At 35.1% G+C, this 17,904-nt stretch overlaps 1 protein-coding gene across 1 annotated transcript in view; it reads left to right on the forward strand.

Moving 5' to 3' along the window:
* Nucleotides 1–206: 206 nt before the first annotated feature.
* The window catches only part of Oseg1 (intraflagellar transport protein Oseg1), a 55,732-nt gene continuing 38,034 nt past the window's right edge, over nucleotides 207–17,904 (forward strand). Inside the window, exons 1-4 of the mRNA XM_089086909.1 lie at nucleotides 207–265; nucleotides 9,015–9,124; nucleotides 14,660–14,780; nucleotides 17,520–17,730. Coding sequence (XP_088943035.1) covers nucleotides 207–265; nucleotides 9,015–9,124; nucleotides 14,660–14,780; nucleotides 17,520–17,730 — 501 coding nt within the window. The remainder of the gene's footprint in view (nucleotides 266–9,014; nucleotides 9,125–14,659; nucleotides 14,781–17,519; nucleotides 17,731–17,904) is intronic.

Genomic DNA, 17,904 nt, shown 5'->3' on the forward strand with positions numbered 1-17,904 from the left:
AATGGAGGAGGATTGTGCGTAGCTGTGTTGGCCTCAGGTGTCTTTTTGCTGCGGTGAGTTGTTAGTAGTAGTAGTAAATAAAATCTGCAACGCGATTTTTTAGTGAATTTTAATGAGCATTTTTAATTTTCGGTCTTTTTGCGGAATGTTGGTTCGTTCTCCGATTTTGGTAACAGCGCTTTTAATTTGTTAGCACTACATTTAAAATGAGATCAGCACCTCTCTGGGCTGATAAATTGCATGACAAAGAAAATGTTCCTCAGTGGTCAGCAAAAAAAACTTACTTTTCTTTTTCTAATTGCATTAAACTATGCAATATTTTATAACTGACATAGGGACAATAAGAACACACTAGTTCCTCCTTTTCCATGTTATTTCCAATATAGGCTAGTCAATTCACTTTTAAATACACCTCCCCCTCCTGATGGTCCCACAATTCCTTGATTAAATCAATGCTAATGCATACTTGCTGAATTTTCTTTTGCACAACTCTGTTATTCTTATTGATGAAAGTTAACAACCATCAGAAAGAAAAGAGCAAGGCTAGGCTATGCTTTTGAAAATTAATGGAAAATAAAAAAACAGCAAATTTTTGCATACAGGTTATTTAACCTTGGGAAAATTGCAGTTGATCAATTCTGTTGAAAGAAACATACTAATTAAATAAAGTACCACTAGATCCCTTAATTTTAGCATAGCCTATGTTTTTCCAAATATCAAGATCCATTTTCTAAAAATGTACCCAGCCCCCTGATGATGCCAGATATGGCCATAGCATGTAAAAAGCTAAAATAAAACACGAAATCCTTACTTTATTATATACCTAGACTACAGTATATTTGTGTTGGTCAGATTTTCATATTAAGTAGGCTAACAGGTCTATAAAAATTCTATGCTATTGTAATCAATTAACTCAGCTAAAACTGTATTTCATCTAGTCCAGAATTTATAAGAAAAAAGGAAAATATCCCCCATGTTTCTGTTGCTAAGTCTTTTTTTACAGGGACAAGTAGCAAGCTTGTTCCCCAACCTTGCTAAAAGAAGGATCAATCCATGGGCTCTGAATAGCCAAGCAGAGCATCAATCCATTATGCAACCATAGGGATCCAGCCAAGAATAGAGCTCATTCTATGACATATCAAAAGATAATAAAAATGAAATATATTGTTTAAAATTATATATAGGATCATCAAGGGAGTGAGTATTGTGTCATGAAAATCACCATGACAGTTTAAAAAACTATGAAATAAAAAATCTGGGGGAGAGGATGGTTTACAGTTCCAACCTCAATTATTTTTACAAGTTATAAGCTATATTGGTGGTTAAAAGATTTTGTCCTTTTGATAGCAATATAATTTATGGGAATGAAGAGGTCATTTTTTGCTTCTCTAGGCTGAAAATATATCATGGCTGCAGCAGTTAGATGAACAATAGCTTTCCAGTTGAGTTTACAATCCCTTGAGGCATTGCCTTCATTAAGTTGTAAAAGAGACCCTTAAAGTGGTACCATTATCCTCATTACAAACAAATAAGCTTTCAAATGGGGATAAATGCATTTATTTAGACAGTGAAAAAGGTACAAAAGTTCATATATTTTGATCACATATCCAGCAACCAACTTCAGTAGAAATACTAAAATAATGAAATTGAAACTAGCATTTTTATACAGAACAAAATAAATAACTTTTTGGGTCATTCACAAAATAATGAACTTTGAGCTTATTCACTAGCTGGAAGTTCCAGCTTATTCACTAGATTATTTTCAGAGAGAGTTCATTGACAAAGTTCATTCAAAGTCTTGATGTAAATTTCCTTCTTTAATCTTGCCCAAATGTAAAACAAATTTCCAATGAAGGTGGTAAACCCGTGTCTTCTAATTGCAAACCAAATGTTGAGTTTATAGCTGTTTACTGGATTGGTCTCATTTCCCCATATATATGATGTATTTTTGATGTAACACCTTTAATTAGATGTTGTTTTCTTAGGCCGCTCTGCCTTCCTATGACAAACAAATAAGCTTTCAAATGGGGATGAATTCATTTATTTAGACAGTGAAAAAAAGGTACCAAAGTCCAGATATTTTGATCACATATCCAGCAACCATCTTCAGTAGAAATACTAAAATGATAAAATTTAAACAAGCATATTTATACACAACAAAAGAAATAACTTTTCGGGTCATTCACAAAATAATGAACTTCCGGATTATTCACTAGATTATTTTCAGAGAGAGTTCATTGACAAAGTTCATTCAAAGTCTTGATGTAAATTTACTTCTTCAATCTTGCCCAAATGTAAAACAAATTCCCAATGAAAGTGGCAAAGCCTTCCATGTTTTCTAATTGCAAACCAAATGTTGAGTTTATTGCTGCTTACTGGATTGGTCTCATTTCCCCATATGTATGATGTATTTCTGATGTAACACCTTTAATTAGATGTTGTTTTCTTAGACCACACTGCCTTTCTATGATGAACAAGTAAGCTTTCAAATGGGGATAAATCCATTTATTTAGACAGTGAAAAAAAGGTACCAAAGTCCAGATATTTCAATCACATATCCAGCAACCAACTTCAGTAGAAATACTAAAATAATAAAATTGAAAATAGCATATTTATACACAACAAAATAAATAACTTTTAGGGTCATTTACAAAATAATGAATTTCTGGATTATTCACTATATTATTTTCAGAGACAGTTCATTGACAAAGTTTATTCAAAGTCTTGATGTAAATTTCCTTCTTTAATCTTGCCCAAATGTAAAGCAAATTTCCAATGAAAGTGGCAAAGCCACTTTCACAAAAATCCTTAGACTATTTTTGAATAAATGGCTATCTCAAAAATTTCTATTGGATATATTTGGAGAAAGTATGATGTGGGGGGGGGCGGGAGTGGCTGCCCCTGATCCCTTTGAATCTTAAAATGGGCACTAGAACATCTGTTTTCCAATCAAATAGGCCCCCCCCAGAGTTTATATGACCACCCTTTCTGTAAAAACCTTATATACCCTCAGGACATAACTTATAACCCTTGCACTGGGGGATGGGGGGGGGGTGTTGTTGTCATCAAAGACATAATGTCCAGACCTTTCAACTGTGTTGAACAAAATGGGTATCTCAAAATTTTGATTAGATTTGTTTTGGGAATGGATAGGTGTGGGGCTTGTTGGTTAGAGGGTTTGTTGCCCTCTAATTGCTTTTGACTATCAAAAAGGGCACTAGCCCTTTCAATTTCCAATTGAATGAGCCTTCTTTGAAGTTTCTACAACAACAGATGGCTATCTCAAAATTTCTATCAGATGCATTTTGGAAAAATACAAGTTTATGCTACAATGTTTATACAACTACCCTTTCTGTAAAAAACCTTATATGACCCCAGGGCATTGCTTGCAACCCTTGCCCTGAGGGCTGTTGGGGAGTTGTCATCCTCAAAGACATAATTTCCTGACCTTTGAACTACACTGAACAAAATGGCTATCTTAAAATTTTGATTAGATGTGTTTAGGGAAATCATGGGTGTGAGAGAGGGGTTGGTTGCCCTCCAATCACTTTCGACTATTAATAAGGGCACTAGCCCTTTAAATTTCCAATTGAATGAGCCCTTTTCAAAGTGTCTACAACTCCTTCATTACAAAATCTCCTGTCTAAAAAAAATAAAATAATGTTTATTGCACCCACATCACTCTTTACTTAGGCAGTGCTATAGAATTCCATTGAACAACAAAAATAATACATTGAGCCAACATCATTCTTCACTTTGGCAGCACTATTGCACTGCCTATGATTAGTTCAGAAAACTTTTCCACAAAACAGGCTTTTCAATGAAAAGTAAAGAGCTCCATTAAGCCAACAAATGAGCAGAAACAAAGTCAAATGATCAGGAACAAAGTGCAAATTATGGGCTGGTCTTGAGAAGGCCTACTCATGTTAATTTTGCTTGTTTTGTCTTTGACTTGGCTATTTATTGTAATTACTGTTCATTTTGAGTTTCATTTATTAATGGATGGTGATTTGTGGTAGTTTTATGCTTGCAAGGTTTTTATAGAAGGGGTGGCTGTTTAACCTCAGAAGAGGCTCATTTGGTTGAAAATTGGAAATTCTAGTTCCTTTTTATGCGTCAAAAGTGATAGAGGGCATTTAGCCCTCCCCCTGAAACCCCCCACTTTCACCTCTATGCTTTCTAAAAGCCAGAATATAATTTGTAGGCTACTTTGCTGAAAAAATTCTTTTAAATGTTTTCACTTTATTACTTCAAGAAATTAAAAATTAATTAAGAGTTTAAGGCATAAATATCAGCATATGTATATTAAACTGACAATGCACATTTTTTCAGTATATTCATTTGAATTTTTTTTCAGTAAAGTACAAATAATATTCTGGTTTTTAGAAAGCATAGGGGTTTGAACATGGATGTACATAGCTTCTTCTCTAGCAGGGGGGGGGGGAGCCGATTCTTTGATGAAGGGTGGGGGGCTGAAGTTATATTGGCAGTTAACAAACCCTTACATTGCCAGTAAGTTCTATCATACCTATGAAATCTTTATCATAGGCAGCGCAATCACGCCGCATAAGTAAAGAACAATGTTGGCACAATGTATTGTTTATTTATTTATTTTTTCCATACCAGGGCACTTTGTATCAAAGGAGTTGTAGAAACTTCGAAAAGGGCTCATTCGATTGGAAATTGGAGTGGCTAGTGCGTTTTTTAATAGTTGAAAGTAATTGGAGTGCAACTAGCCCCCCCCCCACGCCCATCCTTGCCCCAAACACATCCAATCAAAATTTTGAGATAGCCATTTTGTTCAGCGTAGTTGATTTCCAGGTAGAAAATATGTTTTCAGGAAGACACTCCCCACAACCCTCAGGGCAAAGGTTTTAAGTTTTGCCCTAGGGGCATATAAGAACAATGTTGGCACAATGTGTTATTTATTATTTTTTCCTTTAGAGCAGGGAACTTCGCATCAAAGAATTTGTCATAGAAACTTTGAAAAGGGCTCATTCAATTGGAAATTGGAGTGGCTTGTGTCCTTCTTAATAGTCAAAAGTGATTGGCGGGCAACTAACCCCCCTCTCACCCCCACCTTTTCCCCAAACACACCCAATCAATATTTTAAGGTAGCCATTTTATTCAACATAATTTTAATTTTCTGGAAATTTGGTCTTTGAGGATGACAACCCCCCACAGCCCTCAAGGGCTGTAAGTTATGCCTTGGGGGCATATAAGTTTTTTTATAGAACACGTTGTCATAGAAACTTCAAAAAGGGCTTATTCGATTGAAAATTGAAATGGTTAGTGCCCTTTTTAATAGTCGAAAGGGATTGGAAGGCAACTAACACCCCTTACACGCCCGCCATTTCCCCAAACCCATCCAATCAAAATTTTGAGATAGCCATTTTGTTCCACGCAGTTTAAACGTCAGGAAATTATACCTTTGAGCCGTACACTCCCACCACAATCTTCAGGGCAAGGGTTATAAGTTATGCCCCGGGGGTATATAAGTTTTTATTGAAATCTATGTTTTAATAACTTGAAAAAGGGTTCATTCAATTGGAAAATCAAAGGGCTAGTCCCATTTCTAATAGTCAAAAGTGATTTGAAGGTAACTAATCCCCCTCTCACGCCCACCTGTTCCCCAACCACATCCATTCAAAATTTCTAGATAGCCATTTTGTTCAGCGTCGTTGGGATCCAGATAGAAATTATGTTTTTGAGGAGGACACTCCCCCACAGCCCTCAGGGCAAGTTTTGTAAGTTATACCCTGGAGGCATATAAGGTTTTTATAGAAAGCGTTGTCGTAGAAACTTTAAAAAGGGCTCATTCAATTGGAAATTGAAATAACTAGTGCCCTTTTTAATAGTCGAAAGTGATTAGAAGGCAACTAACACTCCTTCCATGCCCATCATTTTCCCAAACATATTCAATCAAAATTTTGAGATAGCCATTTTGTTCCAAGCAATTGAAAGTTCTGGAAATTAGGTCTTTTAGGATGATGACCCCCCTCAGAGCCCTCAGTGCAAGGGTTGTAAGTTACGTCCTGGGAGTATATATGGTTTATATAGAAAGTTGTTGTATACATTTCAAAAAGGGCTCATTCAATTGGAAATTGAAAGGCATAGTGCCCTTTTTAATAGTCAAAAGTGATTGGAAGGCTTGACATTTTTATAGTAAAGATTGATGTGGGTAAATCGATATATATGGGTAAATACACAATGAATGTGTATTGTCAGTTTAATTATATATATATATATATATATATATATATATATATATATATATATATATATATATATATATATATATATATATATATATATATATATATATATATATATATATATATATATATATATATATATATATATATATATATATATATATATACTGATATTTAGTAATCAAAATGTTAATATTATTTGATTTATTAAAGTTATAAAAGTAAAAACATTTATATTTTTTCAGTAAAGTGCAAATTATGTTCTTACCTTGATAAGGCATAGGGGTTTTGAGCCCATTTCATGTTAATTTCTGCTCGTTTTGAGGTTGACCTGGTTATTGGTTGTAATTTCTGTTCGTTTTGGGTTCCATTTATCTATTGATGCTGGTTTGTGGTGGTTTCACGCCTGCCAGGTTATTTGGTTTTATTTTTGCTCAGTTTTCGTTTAATGGAGTTCTTTACTTTTCTTTGAAAAACATATTTTGTGGAAAAAGTTTATTAAATCAATTAATAAGAAATCACCAAAAATCATAAATCATCAATAAGCTTCAGTATTAATCAATCTTCTTGGATTAAAGCTAAATCTTTCCAAGGCATTATGGATAAGTTCTTTTTGTTTGACATTTATTATGTCATTCCAGCTGTTTATTTCCAGCTTTTTCAACCCATCTACCTTTTATCAACTGTTTTTTTAAACCATCTACCTTTTTTCAACTGTTTTTTCAACCATATCTAGTGTAAATTTGAATTTCTGGAGGGGGAGGGGTTCAGCTGCCCCCCCTCTACCCCTGTCTGTATGCCCATGGTTTTGAACCCTACTCATATTAATTTCAGCTCGTTTTGAGTTTGACTCTGTTATTTATTTTAATTTCTGTTCATTTTGGGTTTCATTTATTTATTGATACTGATTTGTGGTAGTTGTATGCTTGGTAGATTATTTGATTCTGTTTTTGTTAATTTTTGGTTTAATGGAGTTCTTTTCTTTTTTTGAAAAACTTATTTTGTGGAAAAACTTTTTTTAATTAATAGTAAAGAAAGAACCACTGGGAATCAGGCAATGGAGTCTCTCAAATATTGCATACCCCAAAGCAGCAACTTTTCCAGAGAGACATGTAATGTATTATCTTTTAAAATGTATGTGAGTCATATCACCTTGTAGCCTATATTAAGTTGCAGTTTTTGTTGGAAATTGCATTTTACTTTAATATGATCTTTAGTTATTTACAAAAGACACCTGTCATATCAATTTCCTTTCAAATGAGCCCTTAATTATCTCCATTGTGTTTTTGCCCCACTGATGGCGACAGACAAAAAAAAGGAGGAGAGTCAACAAAGGATATGCATCACTGTTTCGCATGCTAAAAAGTGATTCTCCTTGTTGCTTGAGATGGGGGACTGTAATTCTTCCATAGAGGTTTTCGGCTGTGGGAATTCCAAAAATGCAATTTACATTTTCATCTGACACTATTTTTGGGGGGTTTCAAGCTTATGCAAAATTCCCATTAGTTTGTTTTTGTAATAAAATTTTACTGTTAATATAAATTGAAATAAGAACTACCATTCTTAAACCAAGTTCAAATGGTGATTCTTCCTCATTTGACGGTTTTTTTTTGAAACGTGTTTTCTGATTTTCGGCTACTATTGGCTGGGTTTTCTCTTTACTAGGTTACCCCCAAGGGGACAATCATGATTTTCTCCTTGAGTAGCTCCTCTGCATAATAGGTTTCTGTTTTGCTTATAAAATCCTTCTAATAATATTTTACATAACAACATATAACAAATTAGAAAATCTATAAAATGTTAGCTTTTTGTAGCCTTAATTAGTTGTAATTTCTTTCCTCGATTGTTACTAATTATCGTTTTTTGCCCTTTCTTTGCTCCTGAGTTCTTGATTCCCTGCTCTTGCAGGCCTCTGCTCAGATTTCAGTTTTGTTTTTATCAAAGTGCTAATATTCTTGAGCTCTTTTCCTGAAAATCAGCTCCTGGAACTCAGAACAGACTCTTTGGCTGCCATCAGTTTTTTTTTCTGATTCTTCTAAAATCCTTCATCTTATTTTTGTGATGTGACATGTTTGCCATTTTGTTTTGAAGCTCTTTTTTAAAAGTGATTGAAGTAAATATTCCTCCCCAAAAGTATAATGAATAGAAAACTTCAATGTTGTGCTCGTCTAAGTCCTTAGACAACTGACCAGAGCATGATGGAATGGACTCTGACATCTTTGAAAAATATGTTTATAAGTAAAATCAGGTATCTTTAGATTTTCTTAAGAAATAATTTCTGGGTAAAAGATATAAGATCTTAGCTGATTGAGTAGCCAAAAAATAGCCCCTTTTCTCAGAGTTGATAAGTTTTCATTCAGAGGTCCCTATTTTTAGGAATGTGAATGGGCCAAAATATATTTGCTTCAAATCTCATAGTTCAACCTAGTTGCTCATTTTTTGATTGAGTGCTATTGAATTGAAGCATTGTTCAGCCTGTGAAAAGTGTCAAGAGGTGAAAGTTGTGCTATTTTAGTGCATATAAGAGGCTATAGTGCTTGAAGGTTTGCAATGGTTCTCCTTTCCTTGTTGCACAAAGCAGTGCAACAAGGGAAACATTCGTTGATACACTTTTCTTGATTCTTTTATTTCCATGGCTGTGTTCTTTTTGCTTAAAGGTGATTTTTTTTTATTATTATTTTGATGACAACGCTGCAGCCCACGGCTCAAGAACCCCTGTGTTAAGCCCATTATTTGATCGTTTGCTACAAAATTAACATTTTCCTGGTCAGCTTATTTTATTTGGCCTCTTATTTGCAGTATCTATGATCTCTGCTTTAGTCCAAATGGAAGTCAGCTTATTGTGGCTGCAGGTTACCGTGTCTTAGTCTACAATCCAAGTGATGGAACCTTGATACAGTCACTAAAAGGTAAATATGAAAACTTTGATATATTTTGGTGTTTATAACAAAGCCTATTTGAAATGTTCCAGATGGAGGTTTAAAATCACCTGTGTCCTATGAAGTATAATAGATCTTCTAGTGACACCATCACTTTTTTGTAGAAGCTTGTTTCTCAAACATGATACAGCAGAGTAAATTGGTTTCTGCGAGGAAGTGCAAAGCTTATTGTTCTAACCCAGTTGTCCTGACGCTGGGAGACAAGCATGCTACCTTTTCCTGAAACAAAGACCCAGCACATAAAATGTCAGCAATTATCAAGTCCCTATGATCAATGACACTGGAGAATCTTTATAATTTCGTTGTTATTTCTCAGGACTTGTTTTGATGGTTGAATAAATGTTTTTCGTTCATTAAAAGAGATAACAGTACATTTACAACGTTTCATACAATCAAGAAGATGCTTATCTATGGAGCTTTTGGCCACACAAAATTGTCTGTGTAGATAAAGCGATGTGATAAAAAGATGTCAGTTAATGAGAAAAAATGTTTTTCATCCCCTTATGCAGATGTGTATAATGATAGAACATCATATAATGACTAGAATTTTTTTCAGAACTTTTTTAGAATGCTTGGTAATAAATAATCATCATCTGAATTCTTCTGATTGTTATTAATTTATTCCATAATTTAAAACCTACGTCATGGTTGCAGCAGAAGCTGCAACCTAGTAAAGAGCAAACCACATTCCATAGTACCCAAAAGTTGTAAAATGCATTTTGAAAAAAAAAACACCTAATGAGAAAAAAATCTATCTGATGCTGATTCAGGAATGGTAACTATTATTTTCGTTAATCTTAAAAGTAAAAGGTTATTACAAAACAAATTTATGTTGATTTTGAAAAAGAGCCTGAAACTCCTCGAAAATGATGTCTGATGGAAATAAAAAGCTCAACATTGGAATCAGCATTATTTAAATTTTTTATAGAATAATTACAGCCCCCCCCCACCTTGAACAACAAAGAAAATCACTTTTTTACATGGAAAGCATTGACGTGTCTCTTTTTTCATTCTTTCTTTCTTTCTTTTTTCCTACTAGGGCTAGTGGTTACCAGAACATCATAGAGAGATGATGAATGGCTCATTTGAACAGAAATCAAAGCTCTAATGCCCTTTTTAGGTGACCATAAAGATTGGGGGTAGCTAGCCCCCCTACCACCCAGCCCCCTGCTCCCAAAGTTGTCTGATCAAAATTTTGAGACAGCCATTTTTTTCAGCATAGTTGAAAAGTCTAATGACTATACTCTTGATGATGACATTGCCCTCCATTGTCCATGAGGAAAGGGCTGTAAATTATGCAATTATGGAGCTAAAACAATAAATAAATTAAATTGTGTTAACAGTCCTGTTAGTTCAGACTACAGAGCATTGGAATCTGATTCAGAATGCCAAGGGCTCAATTCCCTTATGGTTTTTATCATGGTTTTGTCTATATGATTATGTTGAGAACCTGTCTTTGTTAAGGTGACTACGATAATTCTTAACCAATGTTTTTTTGCTACTACGCCAACGATTAACCGCCAAAATTTGAGCGACTTTAGAAAAAAAAATGGCTTCACTTTTTTTTTTACAATTTCTTTTAGTATTTCAGAAAAAAATAAATCAAGTTATTCAAATGTGTAAATTCATTGTTTCTTTTGGTTCCCATAGTCTCCAAAGAAAGGGCTGTAAGTTGCCCAATTTGCCATTTGTTATTTGCAAATATACGGAGAGTGGGATTTTTGCAGGGGGGGGTGGATTTTCCTCGGGAATTTTTTTCCGCGGGAAGGACAGTTTCTCGGGGAACTCTCCGATAGAAATTTTACACGAGGGGGGGATGTCCTGACATTATTTAAATAACTGTCACATTAGTATCGAAGCAGGCAGAAATGTTGTATGAAGAGCTGCTGACAAAGTTTAAAATGCAAACTCTAAAAAAAGAAGAGAGAAACTCTGCATGCATTTCGGAAGAAAATCTCTGATACCTCCAATCCACAAAACCATCTCCCCCCCTCAAGCCACAAAAACACGACTCCCGCGCAGGGTTACAATACCCGTTGAGGAAATTCAGCCGGTACGCTGTGCCCATCAGCAGTTAGCGAAAAGTTGTATACCTAGTTTTGCAAAAATGTATAACGAGAATCAGGAGGATTGATTAGTGTTTTTTATGTATTTGCCTTTTAATGTGACTATACCAAAGAAATTTAGCAGTGCCAAGAAAATTTTGATGAAAATAAAAGTTTGTCTATCTATCTATCTACAAATTAGATAAAATTTCAACTGGAAGTAAGGAGCAACATTGACATTTAAAACGAAAGGAAATTATACCGTTTATAAGGGAGACTGCCCTCCCACTGAAAAAAATAAATAAAAAAGATCATGGCTGTGTTGCTTCTACATTAAATTTAAATTAAAAACAAACAATAATTAATTTTAAAAACAATTTCTTTCTGAGGGAAGTAAAGAGCGAAGTTGAAACTTAAAACGAACATAAACCATTGCTTTGCAGTCTGTCTAACATATATCGAAAAAATAGTGCAAAGAAACCAACTGGTGATATTTCCCTATGTTTGTATGATTATAGAAAACTAGCACTTTACTGAAAACACAAAAATCAAGAATAGAAAACAAGAACATGGATTTAGGAGTCAAAAGTGAGTAGACTACGTAGCCTGACAACAACAAACTAATCTATCACGCTTTTCATAGTCCTACACCAGCTGTGATATCAGTAACTTTCAGTTTAAAATTAAAATTATCTTAAAACTTAAGCATAAAAATAAATCTTATGTTGATAACCGCAAAGTCATTGAACAGCATATAAAAATAGTGGATTGATTTATGAGATAACATTGGGCTCACTAGCTATAATTCCAATAGTGAGTAATAAATAGTTTTATTTTGTAAAAAAACACGCTCTAGCATTACTCGAAATGAAGAACAAATAAACCATAATGTGAAATCCGATATTTTCTCTTTATACAAGAGTGAATTTCAAGCTATGGTACAAATTCTAAAGCTAGTCTATACTGAAAAAATGGCTTTACTTCGAACTTGTGTACAAACTAATCATGACATGTCCTTTTCAGAACCAAAACGAGATCCAATCATGTGACTAAGCTCATTGTGCAGAAGTGATACCGAATGAAGCGAAAAAAACAAAACAAAGCAACAATCCTAAAATGCTTTTTCCTATACCGTAAAGTGTTCTTTATCGGTCTGTCTTTAATATACCAAAACTCCTATATTGTTTTGTGTTTTTAGTAAAGCGCTAGTTTTCTATAATCATGCAAACAAAGGGAAATATCATGAGTTGGTTTATTTGCTAGTTTTATCGATATATGTTAGATAGACTGTAAAGCAATAATTTTTGTTCGTTTTAATTTTCAACTTCCAACTTCGTTCTTTGCTAAAAACTTATTTGCGCTAGTTTTATCGATATATGTTAGATAGACTGTAAAGCAATAATTTTTGTTCGTTTTAAGTTTCAACTTCCAACTTCGTTCTTTGCTAAAAACTTTGTTTTTTAAAATTGTATACTATAAAACAGTATCTATTGAATAAAAAAAAAGTTTTTTTTTAACTGAAAGTAAGGAGCGACATTAAAACTTGCTCCGAACAGAAATTGCTCCGTATATGAAAGGGGCTGTCCCCTCCTCTACGCCCCGCTTTTTACTCTAAAGTTTTTTATTGTTTTAAAAAGTAGAGCTGTGAGAAAAAATCAAACTTTAGCATAAAGAGCGGGGCGTTGAGGAGGGGACAACCCCTCTCATATGCAGAATAATTTCTGTTCATTTTGTGTTTTTATGTCGCTCCTTACTTTCGGTTTAAAAAAAAAATGTGTTTTTTTTTAATTTCTGAACGTTTTTGAATCAACGCAGGTTTGATTTTGGCTCACCGTATATGAACAATTAAAACAAAATTTGCATATTAATTTTACTCTTTTTTGGCTAAATGGCTTTCTCAAAAATTTTATCGGATGATTTTGAGAAAAAAGGGGTGGGGGGCCTAGTTGCCCTCCAATTTTTTAGTTACTTAAAAAGGGCACTAGAATTTTAATTATATTTGCGAATGTTTTTATTAGTAATAAATATACGTAACTTACGTAACTCACTTCTATATTCGTGTATTTTTATTACGTATATGGTCACACAACCCCTGGTTGTGTGATCAACCTTATTCTGCTTTCAAAAAAGATGCTTTAGTCAAAGGGACCACATTAGATAATTTTGTCAAAAACTTTACATTGACCACAATGGGAGTAAATAAGAAATAAGACAAATAGAGATACGTAAGGATTGGACATAAAATAATATAGGGGTCTTCGACGGGTCGTGCCCCAATCCATGTATGGAGTAAAAAGATCGAAACCCACGACTAGAATAAGGGTTGGGCGACAGAATAAAGCTCAAGGCCTAAAAAAAACTTTAGCGTAAAGAGCGAAGTATTGACGAGGGGGTGAACTCCCTCATATACGTAATATGAGGGGGTTTGCCCCCTTGTCAATACTTCGCTCTTTACGCTAAGTTTGAATTTTGTTCCAATTCTTTAAGAATGCCCCTGAATCACAAAAGTCGTTTAATTAGAATAAATAGTTCTTTTGAAATTACGAAAAAGCACTTTAGCGTAAAGAGCGAGGTATTGAGGGGGGGATGAACCCCCTCATATACGTAATAATTTCTGTTCGTTTTAAGCTTTAATGTTGCTTCTTACTTTCAGGTGAAAAAGCTTGTTTTTTTAGATTTAATTTCTGATTGTTTTCTAAATAGTGCTGGGAAATCCAGCGCCCACTTCATGGAAGTTCTCTTTCCTCATGAAAAATTTCTCCATGGGAGGATCCTCCCACGTAACCTTCTTCCCCCGACCCCTCCCAACACCAGAAAAAAAGCCACCCTGAAAACGTCTGTATACTTCCCAATAATCAATACTATTGAAAACAATGGCAAAGTTCAAAACTTTCGGCCCTTCCCCCGGGAACTGTGGGGGATTAATTCATCCGCAAATTCATTCGCAAAAAGCGACGTAGCTATTTATATTCATGCTAGAACACTGACAAGCAGATAGTCCAAAGTCCTTGGTAGGGTCGACCCTTCCCATTTCTTAGAACTCCTTCGGAGGTTCTTTAGAGGAATCTAGTGGTGGGTCTTTAGCCTTCCTCCTGGAGGGGGGTAGTCTTTAACCTGCAAAATAATCCAACGCACTGTATTATGGAAAATATAATGAAGGATAATTTGATAATTCCTATAGACAGCAAAATTCACAGTTTCTAATAGCACGGTCTTGATTTTGTAAAAATTCATAAATAAAAAAGGTCATTTATGTTTTATGTATTTGAGACACTTATCTGATTTTTTTTAAAAGAGCTGTTTTCTAGAAAAAGAAAAATATCATAAATTTTTTTTCTTTGTTATTTTGTATAATAAGATAATGAATACATAAAATATAGATAAATAAAGTATCTATAAAAAGAAAGTGGGTAATGTATACCTGTGCTAAAGTATGTCTTGAATTTCCTCTTTTTTCAAGGTCACAAGGACACTGTCTATTGTGTAAGTTACTCAAAAGATGGTAAGCGTTTTGCCTCTGGTGGAGCAGACAAGCTTGTCATAATTTGGACATCTGATCTCCAAGGGATACTTAAATACCTGTGAGTAGAATTTGTGGTTATTATGATAAAGTACTGGATAGAAGGCTCGACTTTAGTAATTTAACGAGGATTTAGAAGCAATACAGGTTTAACCAGTATCATGAGAGTGCTTGATTACCGATATTGTTGGAAGAAACAAAGGCTCTGCGATATGTCTTTCATAATGAAAAAAGACAAGCCGAGGCAAAAGTTAAAGGTCCAATAAAAAAAATGTAATTTTACAAAGGCACCACTTCCAATTTAAGGTCCATTTGGACGTCATGTCATCAAAAAGGGCTCAAATTGTCTGCGTTTAGAAGACAAGTGACAGTGAGAATCTATATATAGAAGCCTGCCGCGTGCCCCATACCTTTGTTGAAAAAAATAAGGGTTCGGCGATACGTATCTCATAATGACGACAGATAAGCCAAGGTATAATGCACCAAACAAATTGAAAATGATAGCGATGATGATTGGGTTTTGGATTTTGACATGGATAAGGTGGACCATGGATAATAATGGAGCTTACTTTTGAAAATCAAAAATACGGACTGGATAATTCGTTGGAAGAAAAAGAAATTTTTGTCCCACCTCGGCAATCTGTCTTTCATAATGACAAAAGACAAGCCGAAGTAAAAGTTAAAGGCCCAATAAAAAAAAATTAAATTTTACAAAGGCACCACTTCCAATTTAGGGTCCATTTGGACGTCATGTTATCAAGAAAAGGCTCAAATTGTCTGCTTTTAGAAGACAAGTGACAGTGAGAAACCATATATAGTAGCCTGACTCGTGCCGGGGCCAGGCGGTGAAGCCGCCGGGCTCTCGGTACTATATATATATATACAGGGTTTGTCCGGAAAGTAATAGGACTGAGTCAATTTAAAAACACTTATTGAGCCAATCGTTACAATTCTCTAAAAATTTTCAAAATCAGCTCACTTCTGCGTCAATGCAGTTCTGCCAGCTGCGATTTCCAAGCATTGAAGGCGTCACGGCATGCATTCTCCGGAATAGCCTTGAGAGCCGCAGTGCATGCTGCTTGGATCCCCTCTGTCACCTCTAAATACTTGCCCTTCAACAGCCTTTTCAGGCGAGGAAACAAAAAAAATTCCGGCGGGGCCACATCCGGGCTATAAGGTGGCTGTGGAAGCGTTAGGATGCCAGCCTTGGTCAGGTAGCTGTTCACGAGAAAGGCGGTGGCGGTGTGATCCGGGGAGTTGTCGTGTTGCAACTTCCAGTCGGCTGCAACGTTTAGTCGGACCTGATTGACCCTTCGTTTGAGTCTCTTGAGCGCTTCCACATAAAACTTGGCGTTGACGGTTTGTCAAGGAGGAACACATTTATGAGGACGATGCCTTTCATGTTAAAAAAGACAATGAGCATGGTTTTCGCTGTGGATTTGGTCATTCTTGCCGTTTTTGGGCGAGGACACGCCGACGTGTGCCACTCGGAAGATTGCCTCTTTGTCTCGGGATCATACTCAAAGATCCTGCACTCGTCACCTCTGATTACAATATGCAAAAATTGGGGGTCACTTTCACACATGTTCAAATTTTCTTGTCACGCTTCCACTCGCCGCAATTTCTGGTCGTCAGTGAGCACTTTTAGGACCATCTTCGCGCACACCTTGCGCATGTTCAAATGTACCGTCACAATGTCATGAAGGACATATTTTGATAAATTTAACGTTTGAGCAGATTAAACGAACACTTAGTTGACGGTCTGAGTTCAAAACTTTGTGCGCACGAGTCACATTGTCGGTTTTTGCCGAAGTCAAAGGTCTTCCTGCACAGTCTTCATCGATGACCTCTTCCCGGCCCTCCAAAAAGGCCTGGTGCCACCGAAACACCATTTCCTGCTAAAGCAACATCTGGGTATTCCTGCTTGATCATATCAAACGACTCTGTCGGAGATTTACCGAGTTTCACACATAATTTAATGGCGTACCTCTGCTTTAACAAATGCTGCATTCTCGGCTTGCACCACTCACAGAAAACACATCACGCAAAAATGACTGTCCTGACTCTCCAGGTGCTCGGAGACAGCTGATCAGCAGCTCCTTCGTTAGCTAGAAAAGCCCTCTACCGAATCCAGTCAGAGCGCACGCACGCTCCGAAGTACACTCATGGCGAAAGAAAATTAGTCCTATTACTTTCCGGACATACCCTGTATATATATATATATATATATATATATATATATATATATATATATATATATATATATATATATATATATATTATATATATATATATATATATTTATATATATTTATATATATATATATTTATACTATATATATATATATATATATATATATATATATATATATATATATATTTATATATACTATATATATATATATATATATATATATATATATATATATATATATATATATATATATATATATATATAAATAGCTAATAGCTCATAAATAACTATATATAAATAGCTCATAAAAAGTTACGAAAATTACATAAACGTGTGTTGAAGTGCCTTCTTTGAATTGTCATTGGATTTGTATTTCAAACAGCAATTGTTGGAAATGCCAATTTATAAAACTCATCTGAGATGCTCTTACTTTATAAGATGAGGAACGGAAAGTACTTTATATTAGTCATTAGCCAAGGGGGCTGTAACCTTCAAAAGTGCCTGCATTGTAGCTATTCTGGAGCTACGCTGGGTTGCCAACCCTCTCTGTATCTGACGAGGACCAACAAAAACTAGTCTTAACAAAAATTAATTATGTATTTTCAGGCATAATGATTCCATACAGTGTGTATCTTTTAACCCAAGTACAAATCAGCTGGTGAGCTGTGCCGTGTCTGATTTTGGCCTTTGGTCTCAGGACACAAAAGCTGTGACGAAACACAAAGTTCAGGCTCGAATCAACTCATGCGCATGGAATTCTACTGGTCTCACTTTAGCCCTGGGGTTTGGAAATGGAACTATTTCCCTAAGACATAGAGTATGTTTTTTTCATCTTTCTTATTTATTTTTTCTTGTAAAATCGTAAAAAAGAAATATTATTTTATCCTGGGTCTGCTCAAAACTCGTCAGGTTTTCTGAAAATCCGGGGGAGCCCTTACTTGCCACCATCTCGTGTACATCTCCGAAGGTCATGTGGGCTGCACAGTTCCGC

The sequence above is a fragment of the Artemia sp. Qi Xiang Cuo genome, chromosome 3 (assembly GCF_049724085.1).
Source record: "Artemia sp. Qi Xiang Cuo chromosome 3, ASM4972408v1, whole genome shotgun sequence".
NCBI lineage: Eukaryota > Metazoa > Arthropoda > Branchiopoda > Anostraca > Artemiidae > Artemia > Artemia sp. Qi Xiang Cuo.